Below are 16604 nucleotides of genomic sequence, written 5' to 3' on the forward strand. Positions count from 1 at the left end.
ATCAAAGGGATCACTTATTTATTTTGTCTCAGAGTTCATCGCTGTACAATGTTGTGTGTCTTTTAGTTGTAATGCAGTTTTGGTATACTGCAGTATGGACAACATGTCCTGTAACGGTCACGTGTTAGGTCAGTAGGCAGAGAGTGGGTGGCCTTTTGTGGCTGTTTGAATGCATTTGATCACATGAGCGTTTACACAACTAAAGCAATCTGATGATATTTGACCCCCCCAGAACTGGTCATAAATGGATTGGCTTAAAATGATTTTGACCCCAGTAGGTAGTGCTGTAAGTTTTGTTTCTGTGTGGAGTTTTCACGTTCTCCCTGCGTTCGCGTGGGTTTCCTCCTGGTGCTCCGGTTTCCCCCAGTCCAAAGACATACGGTACAGGTGAACTGGGTAGGCTAAATTGTCTGTAGTGGATGAGTGTGAATGAGTGTGTGTGGATGTTTCCCAGAGATGGGTTGTGGCTGGAACGGCATCCGCTGCGTAAAAATGTGCTGGATAAGTTGGCGGTTCATTCCGCTGTGGTGACCCCGGATTAATAAAGGGACTAAGCCGGAAAGAAAATTAATAAATGAAGGTTGAGTTACATTATACAGGCAAACACCATATACAACTGAACAGAAAAAAAAACTTGAATTACGATAAAATAGATGAAATTAAGGCTCTTTGACAATTAATTTAGCTCATTGGAATCCAGAACAGAAATAAGCTTATGGGCTTTTTTTAATTATTATTATTATTATTTTTTACTTTTACCAGTTTTACAGATTTTTACAGATGTTTTTCCTCATTCAACCACTGATTAAAGTTAGATGTAGATTTATGTTTGGTTATCCAAAATGAACGTTCTTCAGTTAACTAAGTATTTAACTAACTATTTTTCCCCCATTATCAACAGCTTTAGCAAATTATTCTTGGGGCTGCATGATATTGGAAAAAGTTGACATTGTAATATTTTGTTTTTCTGCTGTATATACTGCAATATGAATATAATTTCAACAGATTAGTGATGCGAAGTTTGGATCATTTTACTGACTTGGATCTTTGAGTCTCATTCAGCGAGGAGAATGAATCTTTTTTGAGTCATTTCGTTCAAATTGACAAAATATTATTAAAATGTTACGAGTTGCTACCAAACATTGATCACACTACAAACAAGTCATAAGTAGAATGCTATAATAAAGAGAAAATAATCGTTTGTTGTTTACCTCGTCTTTTGTCTATGATTATGTCAGCTCAGCTCTTCTCCAATTTGAGTGGTTTGTTCATGTCACACAGACATATAAGCTTAACCAATGCACATTGCACACAGTCTGAGCTGAAATGAGCCATGATTAGTTCACCTTTCGGGTCTTCTGGTTTTTGAGTCGTTCGTTCATCATGTGACAGCATGTAAAGAGAGATGACTCAAACCCGAGGACTCGAAATGAACGGATCAAATCTTTTTCCGGCTCTAAATGCATATGATTTGCTTCTGTCATTCACGTGATGAAAGAACGACTCAAACCGATCCCTCAAGATGAATGAATTGTTCAAGAACGACCTATCAATACACCAACTCTATTTGGAAAGAATTCATTAATTTAGATTGATTTAGGGATTATTCTGGGAGTGAATCAGGCATAAAATATAATAAATGTTTTTAAATGGTTTATGGTTTTTTGGGGGAGCCAAACGGTATTTATGTACAGAAATGTAATGATTATATGTAAAATAACTCTTTATATTATTCATTGTAACTTTATTAAACCTACACACAACTCTTGTGCCTGAGTGCACAATCACAGATCTTAAAAAACACATGCAGATGATAAACTTTGGTAACGCTTTATTTTGATAGTCTATTTGAGTATTGGTAGACTGTCTGCTTATTATCTGTTGATACAGACATTTAACTGACTAAAAGAAACTTGTTTTCTTAAATGTCGACTTACACTAACCCTAACCTCAACCTAATAGTCTACTTATAATCTAATGAGAATTAGTTGGCATGTAGATGCAATGTAACGTAATTCAACAAATGGACCATCAAAATAAAGAGTGACCTAAACTTTCACTCTATTATGGTTCAACTCCACAAATCTCATCTTTTTGAAATCAAACATAATCCCAACATATGAACTCAACATTGCGTATCCTGTGATGTCTATTTACCCTTTTCACATTTCCAGGTTTCCTCAGCAGCAGGAGTCGTCATAGTTGGGTAAACTAAGGGTGCTTTAACACTAGTACTTTTGGTCCACACTCGGGTTCGTTTGTTGTCAGAGCATGGTATGTTTAGCTAGTGTGAACTGAACTCTGAACTCTGCTGCGCACCCGTGAACTGTACCTAAGTCCACCTGAAAGAGGTGGTTTGGGGTACGGTTTGTGCGAACTCGGGTACAGTTCACTTCTAATATAAATATAATCGTACCAAATAGTGGAAGTGAACTGCCAACTGTACAACAAACTTTAGTTTTCATTACGTTCATTCATTTGTGTATGTCTGTGTATCACCTACCTTGGCGACAAGCGGGACTGACCCAGTGCAATCAGTGTTGATGTCTGCTTGTCCCCACCAAATACGACTCCTGTAGACATCGCGTGATGTTCTGAAAGTTTTTAATATTTTTTTTTGCAGCAGGTAGACGTAAGTAGCGCTCTTTCTGTATTTTGGTTTTGGTAATTGTGGTTTTCAAAATGACCGTGATATTCGTACCTCACCATTTTGGTGCTTTGCTTTCGTGGCCATCACCTAGCAACAGCTGAACACAAAACAGCAGCTTGATGATGAAAGCGTACCGGGGTTCAGAAGGAAAAAATACAGTGTGAACACAAACCAGCTGAGAAGGTGGCAAGGGTGGACAATCGGACTTGGGTTTGGTCCAAGCAATTGAACCAAGTGTGAAAGCACCCTTAGAGCGCAGTGAATGGGAGAGTACAACAAATAATTATTTTGCAATCCAATTTGCTGAAACCATAAGAAAAATGCCAAGATGGTGTTATCAAGACTTTCAGGAAAAGGAAAAAAAAATAGTGCGAGACTGATGATGGCAGCCAGAGGAGCGTATAATGTTAAATTTACTCTCAGCCCCATAGAGGCTGCATTTCAAACACCTCGCATAAGCTGTAATTCTTTGCATCAAATTACAGAAAATGATGTAATAATACATTTATAAATGTACATATGTTTTTAAAAATTCTAAATATTAAAAACTTTCAAGGATTTAAGATTATGGTGACTGTTAAATGCGTCATAACAGGCTTGTGAAAAGAGTCCATTAATGACTATTCCAGAAGCGTACATTGCGATATCGATGCTGAAACGACATATTGTGCAGTCCCTTTTTTTCCATGACACAATCATAAGTTTGTACTCAAACACAGAGCCTGTTTTGTGTTACTGTAGGGGTTGCGTACCGCAGCCAGAGCAGCGAGGGGGTCAGTTCTCTCTCCAGCTCTCCATCTAACAGCCTGGAGACACAGTCCCAATCCCTGTCCCGCTCCCAGAGCATGGACATCGACACAGCCTCCTGCGAGAAGAGGTGAGATACCTTTCAGGAGAGTGTTTTATCAGAGACAGAGCGTGACATAAGAGATTGTGCTGGAGATGAAGATGTGTATCTCTTCAGATGAATGCATGAGATGCCTCTCTGTAAATAGTCTCTTTACGCTGTCATTTTTTTTCTGTACTGTTGCACTGCGAATGACCTATTGCTCTTTTGTGCTTCAGCCTCATAATCCCTAAAGTGCATAAAAAGGATAATTCTTTTAGCTGTATATGAGCAATTCCATGCAAATGTCAACCTTGTCATAAAAAAGAAAATATTCATCCAAATAGTAAAACCGTTTCTACGTTTTTTTTTTTTTTTTTTTTTTGAGTAAACAAGTATTTTTACAATACTTTAAAAATACTCATGTCTCTGTCAATGTTTTCAAACAATTATATTTGATTTACCAAAGTCACGCAAGTGGCAATTTCACATACATCACATTCATTTGGGTTGTCGCGATACCATTAATTAATCTTATGATAATATACCAAGTCGTATTGCGATACTGTAATTCATTCAACTCAAATTATAAAGAAAATTGTCAGAAACACTATATATTTTGTTATATTAGGCCTACTTGAATGTAATTTATAAATCCCTTGAGGTCAAAAAGTCTTATTTGCGCCCCACTTCAACTAAAATTTATTCATTCTTTTTGTTTATTTTGTAGATAACTGACAAAATACATTAAAATAAACATACAAATTATACGGTATGAAGTTTGTTACAAAAAAAGAATTTCTTCCAACAAAATTAGGCTTTATGAGTTGCTCAAAAATTGTTTCAATGTTTCCTGGTGCTATTTTGTGTTTTTCATAAATTTCTTCTTTTTCAGTCTTCTCGGGTAACAATCCAAAGTAAGTCAATTTCACTTTGTGAGTCGTTCTTTTAAAGAGATTGCCGCGAGATTGTCGCTAATAAATCATATTGACAGGAACAGAAATAAACCGATTCAGATGCGCGTTCGAACTGAAGCGTTAGAAAACGTGCAATAGGTGACCATAAAAGGTGTGAATTCTACACAGTTTCGCAACCTTAAAGGGCTCCACAGATATTCAGATAAAACAATCTATTGTTTTAGTGACTTTTCCACATGCAACATTACTATTGTAGATAAACCATTATTGATGATACTACCGTTTACAAACTACAGTGGCACCGGCAGTATTTTGGAGCCATAGTATCGTGATACTACCATTGTACCAGTATACCATGCATGTACCCCTAACATCCATAACGGCGAAGTGTCACATCCATAGCAAAAGCTTTATCCTCCAATGCAAACATGTAAAGTAAAGTAAAATAAAATAAAATCAATCATTTCTGTTCTATAGTGAGCCGACTCTTATTTTGATAAACATAATTTCTTTTGGGTTACAAAATATGTTGAGTACTGTAAACTCGCATACTTGTTTGGTCACATCCATAACATGTCTATTTTCCTTATTTGAAAAACGTTTACAGATTGATATTTTACTGATCCCATAACCCTGTAGTTATTTGTTTTGGAAAATATAAACAGATGTTTCAATATAATGTTAACATATGCTTTCTCTGTGAATTTATGTTTTAAGTTTTTACTGCAAATATAAAAAAATAATAATTCCTTACATTTATATAGCGCTTTTCTAGACACTTAAAGCACTTTACGCATTGAGGGGAATCTCCTCATCCACCACCAGTGTGCAGCATCCACCTGGATGATACGACGGCAGCCATATTGCGCCAGACCGCACACCACACACCAGCTGATTAGTGCAGAGAAGACAGTGATGAAGCCCATTATTATATGGGTATGGTTAGGAGGCCATAATGGACAGAGGCCAGATTTGGTCAGGATACCGGGGTTAAACCCCTACTCTCTTTTTTTTTTTTTTTTTCTTTTCATTCTGTTATGTCAGATCCTTAACGCTGGAATTGCTCATATATTCATCACAAATTCAGCCCTTTTGTTATTGCAGTCTCTAGTTGCACAGTATTTGAGTCTTCGGTTTTATAACATGCAGTGCGGAAGTTACATTAGTTGTCAGTTTGTACTGTAAATGAATTGGATCTCATGTTTGGGGTCTTCAGCATGTCCCAAGTAGATGTGGACTCAGGAATCGAGAATATGGAGGTGGAAGACAGCGATCGCAGAGAGAAAAGGAACCTTGCTGAGAAGGTAACCACATGTATCAATAGGATAATTATTGACAGTTAGTTTGTGTTATGGACAATAATCAGCAGATATTAAATGGATAGTTTACACAGAAATGGAATTTACAAACCTTTGTGAGTTTCTTTGTTTTGTTTAACACAAAAAAATTAGGTTTTGAAGAAGGCTGAAAACCATTAAAGGGGACCTAATATGCCCCTTTTTTACAAGTTGTAAAAAGTCTCTGATTTCCCTAGAGTGTTTCATCTCAAAAAACCACACAAATAATGTTTTTCTAAACTGTCCTTTTTAGGCTTGGATCCAAACTGTGCTGTTTTGGTGTCTGTTGCTTTAAATTCAAATGAGATTGTGTTCTCAGCCCTCCTCAAATGAGCGATAAATGCCTATGCATATGCTATATGAGCTATATGCGCCTATAGCAGCAGATTCGAAACTCTGATGGTAGACGGCTGCTTCTCACTCAGGGCTGTTTATGCTAAGTAGGAAGAGATTGTCACTAATGGGCGGGGCTTTCCCATTTTGAAGACATTTGTAAATGGAGAATGTCAATCAAAGCGTTTCTTAGAATGAATGCATTTTTTGATTACAGTCTGGCTGTAATCACACACTGCTGCCACACAAATGTATTTAAACCCCTCATAAGAGTGAGTTTGGCATATTAGGTCCTCTTTAGTAGGAAAAGCTAATTCTATTTAAGTCAGTGGTTACAGATTTCAACCTTTTATAAATAAATTCCACAAGATAATGTAAAGGGTGGGCAAATAATTACAGAATCTTTATTTTTGTGTGAAGTATCCCTTTAAAATGTTATTCTGTTTTAATACAAGCAATATTTAAACAGGAAATGCCTTCCTGTGAGAATTTGACAACCACAGATCTGAAGTGTTTGTAAGTGACATAAGTGTGATTTACTTGCAGGACTCCTCATCCAATCCCGATGTCTCTGAAGAGTTGGCGTTGCAGCTCATCTGTAAGATTTTGCGTGTTTCCTGGAAGGAGCAGGACCGTGATGTCATCTTCCTCCCTTCTCTTGCTGCTGAGTTCCAGAAGAACCCTAAAGATGGTATGAAATAAAAAAACGACTCCGCTGCTGATTGACTGAAAATGTCGCCGCTTTGCTTTCTCTGTAATTGAATTTTATTGTTTTCTTGTAGTTTACTCTGACTTCAAAGACCTGATCGGGCAGATTTTGATGGAGGCTCTCATGATGTCCACCCGTTCCCGTGACTGTAACCCATTCGCCAGCTTGACCGCCACATCTCAGCCAATTACTGCTGCCAGATCTCCAGACCATCACCTGACTCTTGTTCCACCCTCCAGCCAGGGCGGCAGTCCCATGATGCCCTGCGCTGGTTCATTCGGTGCCAGCTCTCTTTCCAGGCAAGTGTGTTTGCTCGCAACATCCACACTACGAGTCAAAAATGTGGGATAATTAAGATTTTTTTTCCTCAACCATACTGCATTTATTTGATCCAAAATACAGTAAAAATTATTATTTATTGTAAAATACTAATGCAACATAATTCCTGCCATTCATTGTTATAAATTCAGTAGGGGTGTAACGGATCACGGTTGATCCATGATTCGTATGGATCACAACCCACAGTTAGGAATGTACGTGACCCGCGGATTAATAACTTTTTTGAATTCGTGGGTTAATCCAACATCCATAACAATTGCAGAGAGATCGCCTCCCGCGTCATTCAAATCATGTGTATCAAATCATTTTGGCTTCCCTGTAAAATATAATTGTGGTGGGACCTACATACAGTTGAAAACTAGGCAGGTTATGGGTAATTAGGCAAGTTATTGTATAACGATGGTTTGTTCTGTTGACTATCGAAAAAAAATAGCTTAAAGGGGCTTATAATTTTGACCTTAAAATGGTTTTTAAAAAATTAAAAACTGTTTTTATTCTTGCCGAAATAAAACAAATAAGACTTTCTCCAGAGGAAAAAATATTATCAAACTTACTGTGAAAATTTCTTTGCTCTGTTAAACATAATTTGGGAAATATTTAAAAAAGAAAATAAAATTCAAAGGGGTGCTAATAATTCTGACTTCAACTGTAAAATGCTTTCTTGGGTTAATAAGTAATGGTATTTTCTGTCACTGTTTGTTTAGCCTGCATTAATGCATTCAGTGTAAAGCTGCACAATTAAACATTAAAAGATCGGGATCTCAATTCAAACCTCCGCAACATGAATGATAAATGATAATGATTTGCATATGTTTATTAATGCTTCGTAGCGCTGCATTCAAATCTGCGATTGATCGAGAGAGATTCAGTTTTTACACCTTTTCAGTAAGTTTAAATAACACAGAAGTACTGGGAGAACAGTTTATAGTTCAAATATAAACAGTGATGTTTATGGTAAAGATTAAAATCACCGTTTAATGGAACTTGACACTGGTGAATGTTGTAGTAATTACATTGTGTAATCAATAGGTGGCGATAAACAACTATCAAAATTATGTCGCTGAATAGACCAATTACCAACCTTCGTCACACATGACGTCACACGGGTCCCCGGTTGCAAAAAAAAGACAGGCTGCAATAGTAAAGATGTCGTGTTGTGCGGTAAGATGACAAATTCGTCCAAAAAAGTCCAAAAATAGAAAACTTAACTTTTACCATACACCACACTGCTTTATTGCTAACCGCAGACGTCTTTGGCTAAAAGGGAGCTAAATGAAGTGACGACCTAATTATAAATGCTGGACTCTGCAGTTCTCATGTTATATCAGGTAAGCTCACGCTATGCTGAATCAGACACACTACTCGTTTTTGATTGCAGAAATTATTTCAACAAAAACAGTTACATACGGTTAATTAAACTGTGGACACTTTATACTAAGAATGAAATGTGAAAGTGTAAGTTATTAAGGTAAACTTGGTTTTATAGTCACACATTCATTCAGTGACAACTTGACACACACTCCCTATATTGTTTACCACGACACTTTGAATATTCGGTCTGAAATAACCTGCAAATGCAGTCGTTTTGCGTGTTGGTGATTAATTACCTAGGCCTTGTATAAAGTTAACTCCGTCTTCTTTCCTTGTCTTTGGCTAAGCAGAACCTCTGTTTTTAGCTCTACATAGTGTTGAATCTGGTCATCATGGAGCATTATTTCTCGCACATGACCACACAGACCAACATTGTTAGCATCCAATGACTTGTAGATCTTTAACTTTTCTCTCGTAAAATCACTTGGAGCTTCAATGAGATTGTATATTTGGGGCTGGATGCTTGGTTATTTTGTCTTATCCAGTATTCATTGGGAGCGTGCTATCGCAAATGGACCTGTCAGATGAACGCCGCTCACATTAATGTTAATTTTGCCGAATCGCTTATGACAGGGTGATGAGCTGTTATAATATGCTGAAAGCATTATGTAAATAATATATATAATGTGTAATCAATATATCTTATTTCTAAGACAACAACAAACTCTGTACCGCATCAAATGTCATTCCCTCGATGTAAATGCAAGCGCTCCCGGCTTCTTTCTGCCACCTCCCTGCGCGCGCATCCTGATTGTTTACAAATATGGTAATTGGTCTATAAGTTTTTCAAAATGATACACCTATAATGAAACATGAAGTTTTATGTGTGAATTGTTGAATCATTAATTGAAAATAAATATGATCTTTTGTACAAGACATTAGATTTCTATATTTAGCATTGTCAGCAACATTAGCAAGGATCATTTTTCATATTGAATATTTTCTTTGTTTACAGCTAAGTTTTGTTTGTTAAAACCAATGGTTTTTGCAGTAATATTTTGTATAAATGGAAAGCAAATGACATTTTTCTCCTTCCTTTTTTGCTGCTAAAAATGGTCCAATCCGTGACTCAACCGTAGTGGGATCCGAATTGTGAGATTTGTGATCTGTTACACCACTAATATTCAGCTTTAATACTTTAGTCTTCAGTGTAAAATTTTAATGCTATTAAAATTTCTAATAAATAAATTAATATAATAACTTATCATAAGCGGATATACTGTTTTTTATAATAAGCTTAATCATTAATAATGGTGTTTTTTTTTTTTTTTTTTTTTTTTTTTTTTTCAAATTTATTTACTTATTTTTATTTTTTTTTCTGCTTCATAGTTCAAAGTTAGAATCCTTTGATAAGCAAATTCTGCTTTAAATCACGGGAATAAATGCACATTTAATAAGGAAATACATATTTTATACTGTAACAGTATTTCACTAGTAATCAAATAAATGCAGCCTTGGTGAGCTGAATAGGCTTCTTTTAAATAAATCCAAAATTTCACTCGTCCCAATTTTTTGACTGTTAGTATAATTAAATTGTTCACGTTCATCTACATCTTTACCTACACCTACATCGTCAGTTTCTTTTCAAGTTTCCTACTGTTTTCTGTGTTTCCGTCTTCATGTTCATCTATGTCTTTGTTGTTTTCAGTCTTTATGGTTGTAGCCCAAACCCACTAGCTCTGAGCTCTGCCAGATTGAGTGCTCCATCTGTCCCACCGGCTTCTCCAGCCCCTCTCCCAGTATCCCTCAGTCCGCCGGTCTCTCGCCCTCCCGCTAGCCTTCCGTCTCCATCCGCCCCTTTGCCCATCTCCCAGAGATACAGGCCCTACTCCCTTAGCTCATCCATTCCCATAAGCCCAAGCTCCAGATCTGCTCCATCTGGTATGCTCACATCCCCTACAACTTCAGATACCCCCTCCAGGCCTTCTCCCAGACACCATAGCACCCAAACCTCCATGCCTTTCCCCTTTCCGCCCGGCTCCCCCACCACTATGGCTAGAAGGACTGCACTGGCCACCCGGATGCCCTCTAGGTACCTTTTTCACCCTGTTAGATGTGTTGCATCCACTTTTTGTCTATCTGCTTTTATTTGCACACCAGGCAAACAATATTTATAACCAATAAGTAACAGATAATAGACTTCCTAAATATATGAATAGTAAAACAATTAAATGCACAAGTGAGGTTATTGTACAGTATAGAAAAAAAACTTGTTAGTATTGTTAAATTGTAATGTGTAAGTTAAACTACATGTACAATTTGAGCAAACAAGCATTAAGTAATTAGCTAACATCAGCTGATATTAGTGAATTAACAATCTTGTAATATGTTTTGATAAGTCATATGACATCCTGTTAGATTTGTCAGACATTTAGAAGTCAACATTTCTTTAAACTCTAAAGTTGCTGTTTAAATGTGAATTAAGGATGTTAGTGTACAATGTAAATGATTGAGATTCATTGTGCGATGTGCTTAAAAACGACTTTCAACAGTATTTTTAAATTATAGGTGGTTTAAAAATGAATTATATGTAATTTATGTAAAAAAGAGCAAATTATCAGGTACTTTTAAATGTCTGATTATGATGAATTAAACTTATTGCAATATCTGGTGATATTTATAATAATAAATAATATTAATTTATAGGTGCTTATTTAATAATAATCCTTTCACCGGCCACCTCGATGCCCTCTAGGTACCTTTTCACCCTGTTAGATGTGTTGTATCCTCTTTTTTTTCATTCAGTCTGTCTGCTTTGATTTGCACACCAAGCAAACAATAATTATAACCAATATGTTACAGATAAAAAACTTCCTAAACGTCTCACAGCATGTACAGTATAGAAAAAAAACTTGTAAGTATTGTTAAATTATAATGTGTAAGTTAAACTACATGTACAATTTGAGCAAATAAGCATTAACCGTTATCTATCAGCTGATTTTAGTGAATTAACAATCTAGTAATATTTTTTGATAAGTCATATGACACCCTGTTAGATTTTTGAAATCAACATTTTATTTAAAAAAACTCAAGTCGCTGTTTAAATGTGAATTAAGGATGTTAGTGTACAATGAATTGAGATTCATTCTGAGGTGTGCTAAGAGCGACTTTCGACAGTATTATTAAAATTTAGCTGGTTTTAAAAATGAATTGTATGTAAATTATGTAAAATGGAGCAAATGATCAGGTACCATTACAGGGTTTCTGCAGGGTCTTAAAGTCTTAAATCTCAAAATCAAAATCAAAAAGGCCTTAAAAAGGAGTAAATTTACTGAAAAATTGTGTTGTAGGTCTTAAATCTTTTTTTAAACGCGTCTTAATTTTTCTTTGTTCATGTATTGCTACCTAATCTGGCCAAAACCCATACAATCACCAACAATCCATATCAATAAAGCTTTAAACTTCTTTAAAAAGGTAGTTTGTAACTCTGTTTATCATAATGGTTTAATTATTTTCCTTACAATAACATTTGTTTAAAAGTGCTCCATGCATTTACTGCTAAGGACACCGACCTGAACAGATTGTTGTGTATAGATTTAGTTTATTATAGTTTTTAAAACTTTTAAAATATTTGTTCATTTAAAAAAAATATATATATTTTAAAGAAAGTTTATGTTGGGGGAAAAAATTGTATAGAGACAAGTGGAGTTTGCTTGTTTTTACATTATTTATTTAAAACATTTCGCTAGGAAATATCTAAAATTATAAATTTTTTATTATTAATTTATTATTGTATTATTAAACGTATTAAATTATAATATATATTTTTGATAGGTCAAATAAAATCTTTAACATCAGGGCCATAGCATTTAGCCCTTAAATTATAAGTGGTTATTTTTTAAAACATGATTTATAATCTATAACTGCTAGTCTCTTTTAAAATTGTGAATGAGCAAATCTGGTATTGACTGATTAAAAAAATTTTTAATGAATGTATATGTATAAATATATGTCTAATCCTGATAGCAATAAATGTTGTACTATTATAAAGACCATTGTTATAGTACAGTAGGTGTTTTTAAAAATGTGCTTAATAGCAATTTTTAATGGCAAATTTAATAGCAAAACCGGTGATGTATAAATAAGCATTACATAATAATGGCTGATTCCAATATATTTTGTAACATCAGCTTCTCGCCAGTTTAGCTTCCTGTTAAGTTACATCTACCCTAGTGTCATTATGTTTCATTGAGTCTATTTGTCTACTTTCATTCACACACCGGGTCCACAGCAGCCCTTTCTCCCTCCTCTTCTTCGCCATGTCTGACTTGCCTCAGGACAGCAGTGATGAAGAACAAGAGGAAGAGGAAGAGGAGGATTTTTCAGGGGTGCAGTTTGGGTCCAGGTATCGGTGCCAAAGTGTGTTGCATGCTTCAGTGTGCTGCCTGGCCGCTAACAACAGCCCGCCGTGCCCAGCGTGGGCACAGAAATGGGCAAAAAAGAGTGACACAAAATAATAGACTCTGATCGTGTAGTAGTTGATCTCGTCAGACTGACAAAATCAGCATTTCTCTCGCTTTTCTGTGGACAGAGATTTGCTGTCGGCTCAAAAAAATGTGCCCATTGCGCAAAGATTTTTTTTAGTGGCATTCAGCTCACAGCAGAAATGTGAGCCTGCAGACCTTTAAACTCCCACACAGGACGTGTGAGCTGGATGACGGTGGTGTTGGTGAAGGACTGATTGTTAGGCGTTGGGATAATGCTAGCTGACTGACTGTAACAGAACTAATGAGAGCCAGAAGCCTGCTGTGAAGTGTTGTCTCACCCTAGAGTTCACTAATGCATGCTGTCTCATGACCATAGACCTGCAGGGGGAACAAGGATATTAGAGACCTGCTTTTTCTTGTTCTTTTGGCATCATTAAAGGCCCTCATTGAAACTATTTTTATGCCATTTAATATTAGAGTTACAAAGAAGTTTTGGTAACACTTTATTTTAGGTATTATCTACTATTACCTGCCTATTATTAAGATATTAACTGTTCATAAGTGGTTGTAAAGTATGATCCTACTCTGATCTAATTTATATGTTAATATTTAGATGTTAATGTTATTATTTTGAGGCATTAGTAATGTTATTTCACTGTTGAAAAGTATTTGAATATTTATAATATAATCACAATTGAAGAGTTCAGATGCATACCCTCTAAATCCATCAGACCTCTTTTTGTTGTAAATGAGCATTTTCTATCAGGCATCTATAACTAGGTTCAGAAGTTTCATTTTATAGATAATGAAAAGGTTATTACCTAGTAAATAAAATAACTATTTTTCAAAAATGTCTCTTCAGACAGTTCTTTGGTTTTTAAGAAGGTAAATTTTCTTTTGCATCAAACCCAGCTAAATCCATCAGTGCTTGTTTTGCAAAAACCTCTAAATCCACCTATTGGGACACGACAGTGTATTTAGTTGAAAATCACTAAAGATACCATTAGAAATTATTTTTTCAAACATAAAACACATTACACAAACCACCTAAAATTAAAAATACATAAATCAGTCAAGTTAGTGGCGGTTCATTCCGCTGTGGTAACCCCTGATAAACCAGAGACTACGCAGAAGGAAATTTAATTAATAAAATCTGTCAAGTGCATTAATCAATAACATTAAAATTGACTTTAATTAAATCTTAACAATCTGTTGTCTTTTCAGATATTTGGGATTTAATGCAAGTAGAACAATGTAAACATTGTAAACATTGCAAACTAAGCTTGTTAGATTCAAATAATGTAGTGTAAAAGCATTGTAAAACATCAATATCTGTGCATTGTCCATTAATATGAAAAGCTTATCAGACATACAGGTAATATAAATAGAGTTTTATACATTATATTTATGTTTTAAAAGATAGCTTACATTAGCATATAGAACACAAGGTAGATATACTGGGCAAAAAGGGGATGCCTCTCAGACACTTTTAGAAGCTGACATTCATTGATTCTCACCATACTCAAGGTCTTGGTCTCTTTTTCATCACTTGTTTATCCTCATAGCATCCATGTGGGATAAAAGGACGACATCTTCATCTTTCATGAAACGCATTTGGCGTTTAATGTATAGTAAAACAGACTCATTCAAAGTAGCGTCACTGCCCAAAAAAACATTATGAATGCACGTTACATTTCCAACTGTACAGTGTTTTCTTTTCTTTTAATGCATGGAGTTTTGAGGTATGGGAAGTTTTCATTCGGACAGGCTCATCTAGTTCGTCGTCTCATAAAATCCAGCTTATCAGCGCGCTGCTACATTGAATGAGTATGATTCTATTCGTGCCTTCTGATTTCTTCTCTGGACATAGCGGCTTTTGCTGTCAAATCCAAGTGGCGTTTATAGGCTTTTGCCAACAAACTGTTATTTCTTAATGGACTGACGCTACTATTTAGATGATTTGAAGCAAAAATATTTGTTCAATGTGTACTACGTGCCTAACGCATTCGCTCAATGTCATTAGCTCACTTTTGCCGGAAGTGACATTTAGTGGCTTTTGCATCGGAACTCTTCAATTCACATAATATAAACTAATTGTTAGCAACAAAAAACGGTTTTGACCAAAAATGCTTTATGTAAGAGACACACAGGACTGGGAATGGCTTTGTTCCATCAGGTATGTCACTTTACTCACAGCTAATTGGTCCAGTTTGGGTTTGCCAAAATAAAACCTGCTCTGGAGCAGGTTAGCCTACAGGTTGCACTACAGCAAGTTACCGTGGTGACTAAGCCTGATCAAAACCTTCTTGAGCCCAAAGACTCAGAGTTTGCTCAAAGTAAACGTGAACTTTCCTGGGTAAAATCCAAAACAGACTCTGAACAAGGCAACAGGCCTTTGAGGAGAATGCTAATCATCGGATCAATTCGCCATAGGAAATAATGAAAATATTTTGTTGAGTCTGATGTATTTGAGACATTGTGTCTCCCTCACTTCATAACTAACATGTCACAGGTATATTTTTCATCTGTAAATGTTAGAAAGGAATGCAGACATCTCCATTTGGCTGTCCGGAGTGGGTGAGCTAATAAGTGTGGCTCTGCGCATGAACGCTAAACCAGCAGAGTGCGAAAGAATGTGAATTTTTCTAAAATATTGGTGGTTGACATCAAATGTGTCCTGTGGAGATTTGTAAACCTATATATATGTTTTTTGGTGACAGTGACTGTAAAGAGAGTATTATAATAGCTAAAAAAGAGAGAATGTAAGTTAGTACCATCCTAATTTCAAATTAATTATTGAATGTTTCTTACAGCAAATGTAGTCTTTTTTTTCTATATTTATTTTCTTGATTTTTAAGTGATTTTAATGCTTTAAAGAGCAGGGGTCCATTTTTCGTACTTTGCTTAAATGATCTAAGATGATTTGGCAGATCCTGGATCTTTTAATCTTGATAACTGATCTCTGGCCAATTTGGTTCTTCAAACAAGTTCACGAATCGGATTAAAATGTCTGGATGAACTGATCTGAGATCACTGTGTGTGTTGTGAAGGACAGATCTATCGATCCTCTAAATCATGATCAGCAATGCAACGATTGGCTGATGGCACAGCAGCATAATGACATCATCTGATTAATATTGAATTTTTCATGTGAGCAAAATTACATAAAATTCGTAGTAAACGGTTTATTAAATATGAAAAGCAATAACTTTCCACCTTTGTTGTGGGCTGCAAGGTTTACAATTTCATGTATCGAGAGTATTTAGCAATTTATTTAGGTTTACATTTTAGAGCGGATTTTCTTTGCTATAGTAGCCTAGACCTATTTTAGTTTCTTAATCAGCGTAAGGAATTTAAATAAATTTTGAATTAAAAAAGCATTTTGAAATCAGCGTCTGCAACTTTTGCAAAGCATCAAATCACCGGCATATTAGCGGTCAAAACATGTGTATGACTGCATAAATTATTATTTCTTCATATAAAACAAGCAAAAAAAAAAAAACAGTTGAATATTGTTTATGTCTATAATCTTTCAGAAATTGGACTAAAGCTGGATTGGTACCTTTAAATAGAACGCATTTGTATCTTAACAAAATCCAAATTAATAAATGTTCTCTTTAATCTCCTTGGGGAGAACCACCTCCTGAGCAGGTTTGAGCTACCAGAACTGTTGGATGAGTTTTGAAGAACGAAAC

The 16604-nt window shown here is 35.6% G+C and overlaps 1 protein-coding gene across 3 annotated transcripts in view; it reads left to right on the top strand.

Annotated features, from left to right (window-relative positions):
• Positions 1 to 16604, top strand: part of ube4b (ubiquitination factor E4B, UFD2 homolog (S. cerevisiae)) — a 57493-nt gene that overhangs the window by 8032 nt on the left and 32857 nt on the right. The window contains exons 3-8 of one of the 3 annotated variants that reach the window (XM_056448933.1): positions 3392 to 3527; positions 5610 to 5697; positions 6610 to 6754; positions 6846 to 7071; positions 10131 to 10514; positions 12714 to 12827. In XM_056448933.1, coding sequence (XP_056304908.1) covers positions 3392 to 3527; positions 5610 to 5697; positions 6610 to 6754; positions 6846 to 7071; positions 10131 to 10514; positions 12714 to 12827 — 1093 coding nt within the window. The remainder of the gene's footprint in view (positions 1 to 3391; positions 3528 to 5609; positions 5698 to 6609; positions 6755 to 6845; positions 7072 to 10130; positions 10515 to 12713; positions 12828 to 16604) is intronic. The other 2 variants (XM_056448934.1, XM_056448935.1) reach the window with 2 other exon arrangements.

The sequence above is a fragment of the Danio aesculapii genome, chromosome 23, assembly GCF_903798145.1.
Source record: "Danio aesculapii chromosome 23, fDanAes4.1, whole genome shotgun sequence".
NCBI classification, from domain to species: domain Eukaryota; kingdom Metazoa; phylum Chordata; class Actinopteri; order Cypriniformes; family Danionidae; genus Danio; species Danio aesculapii.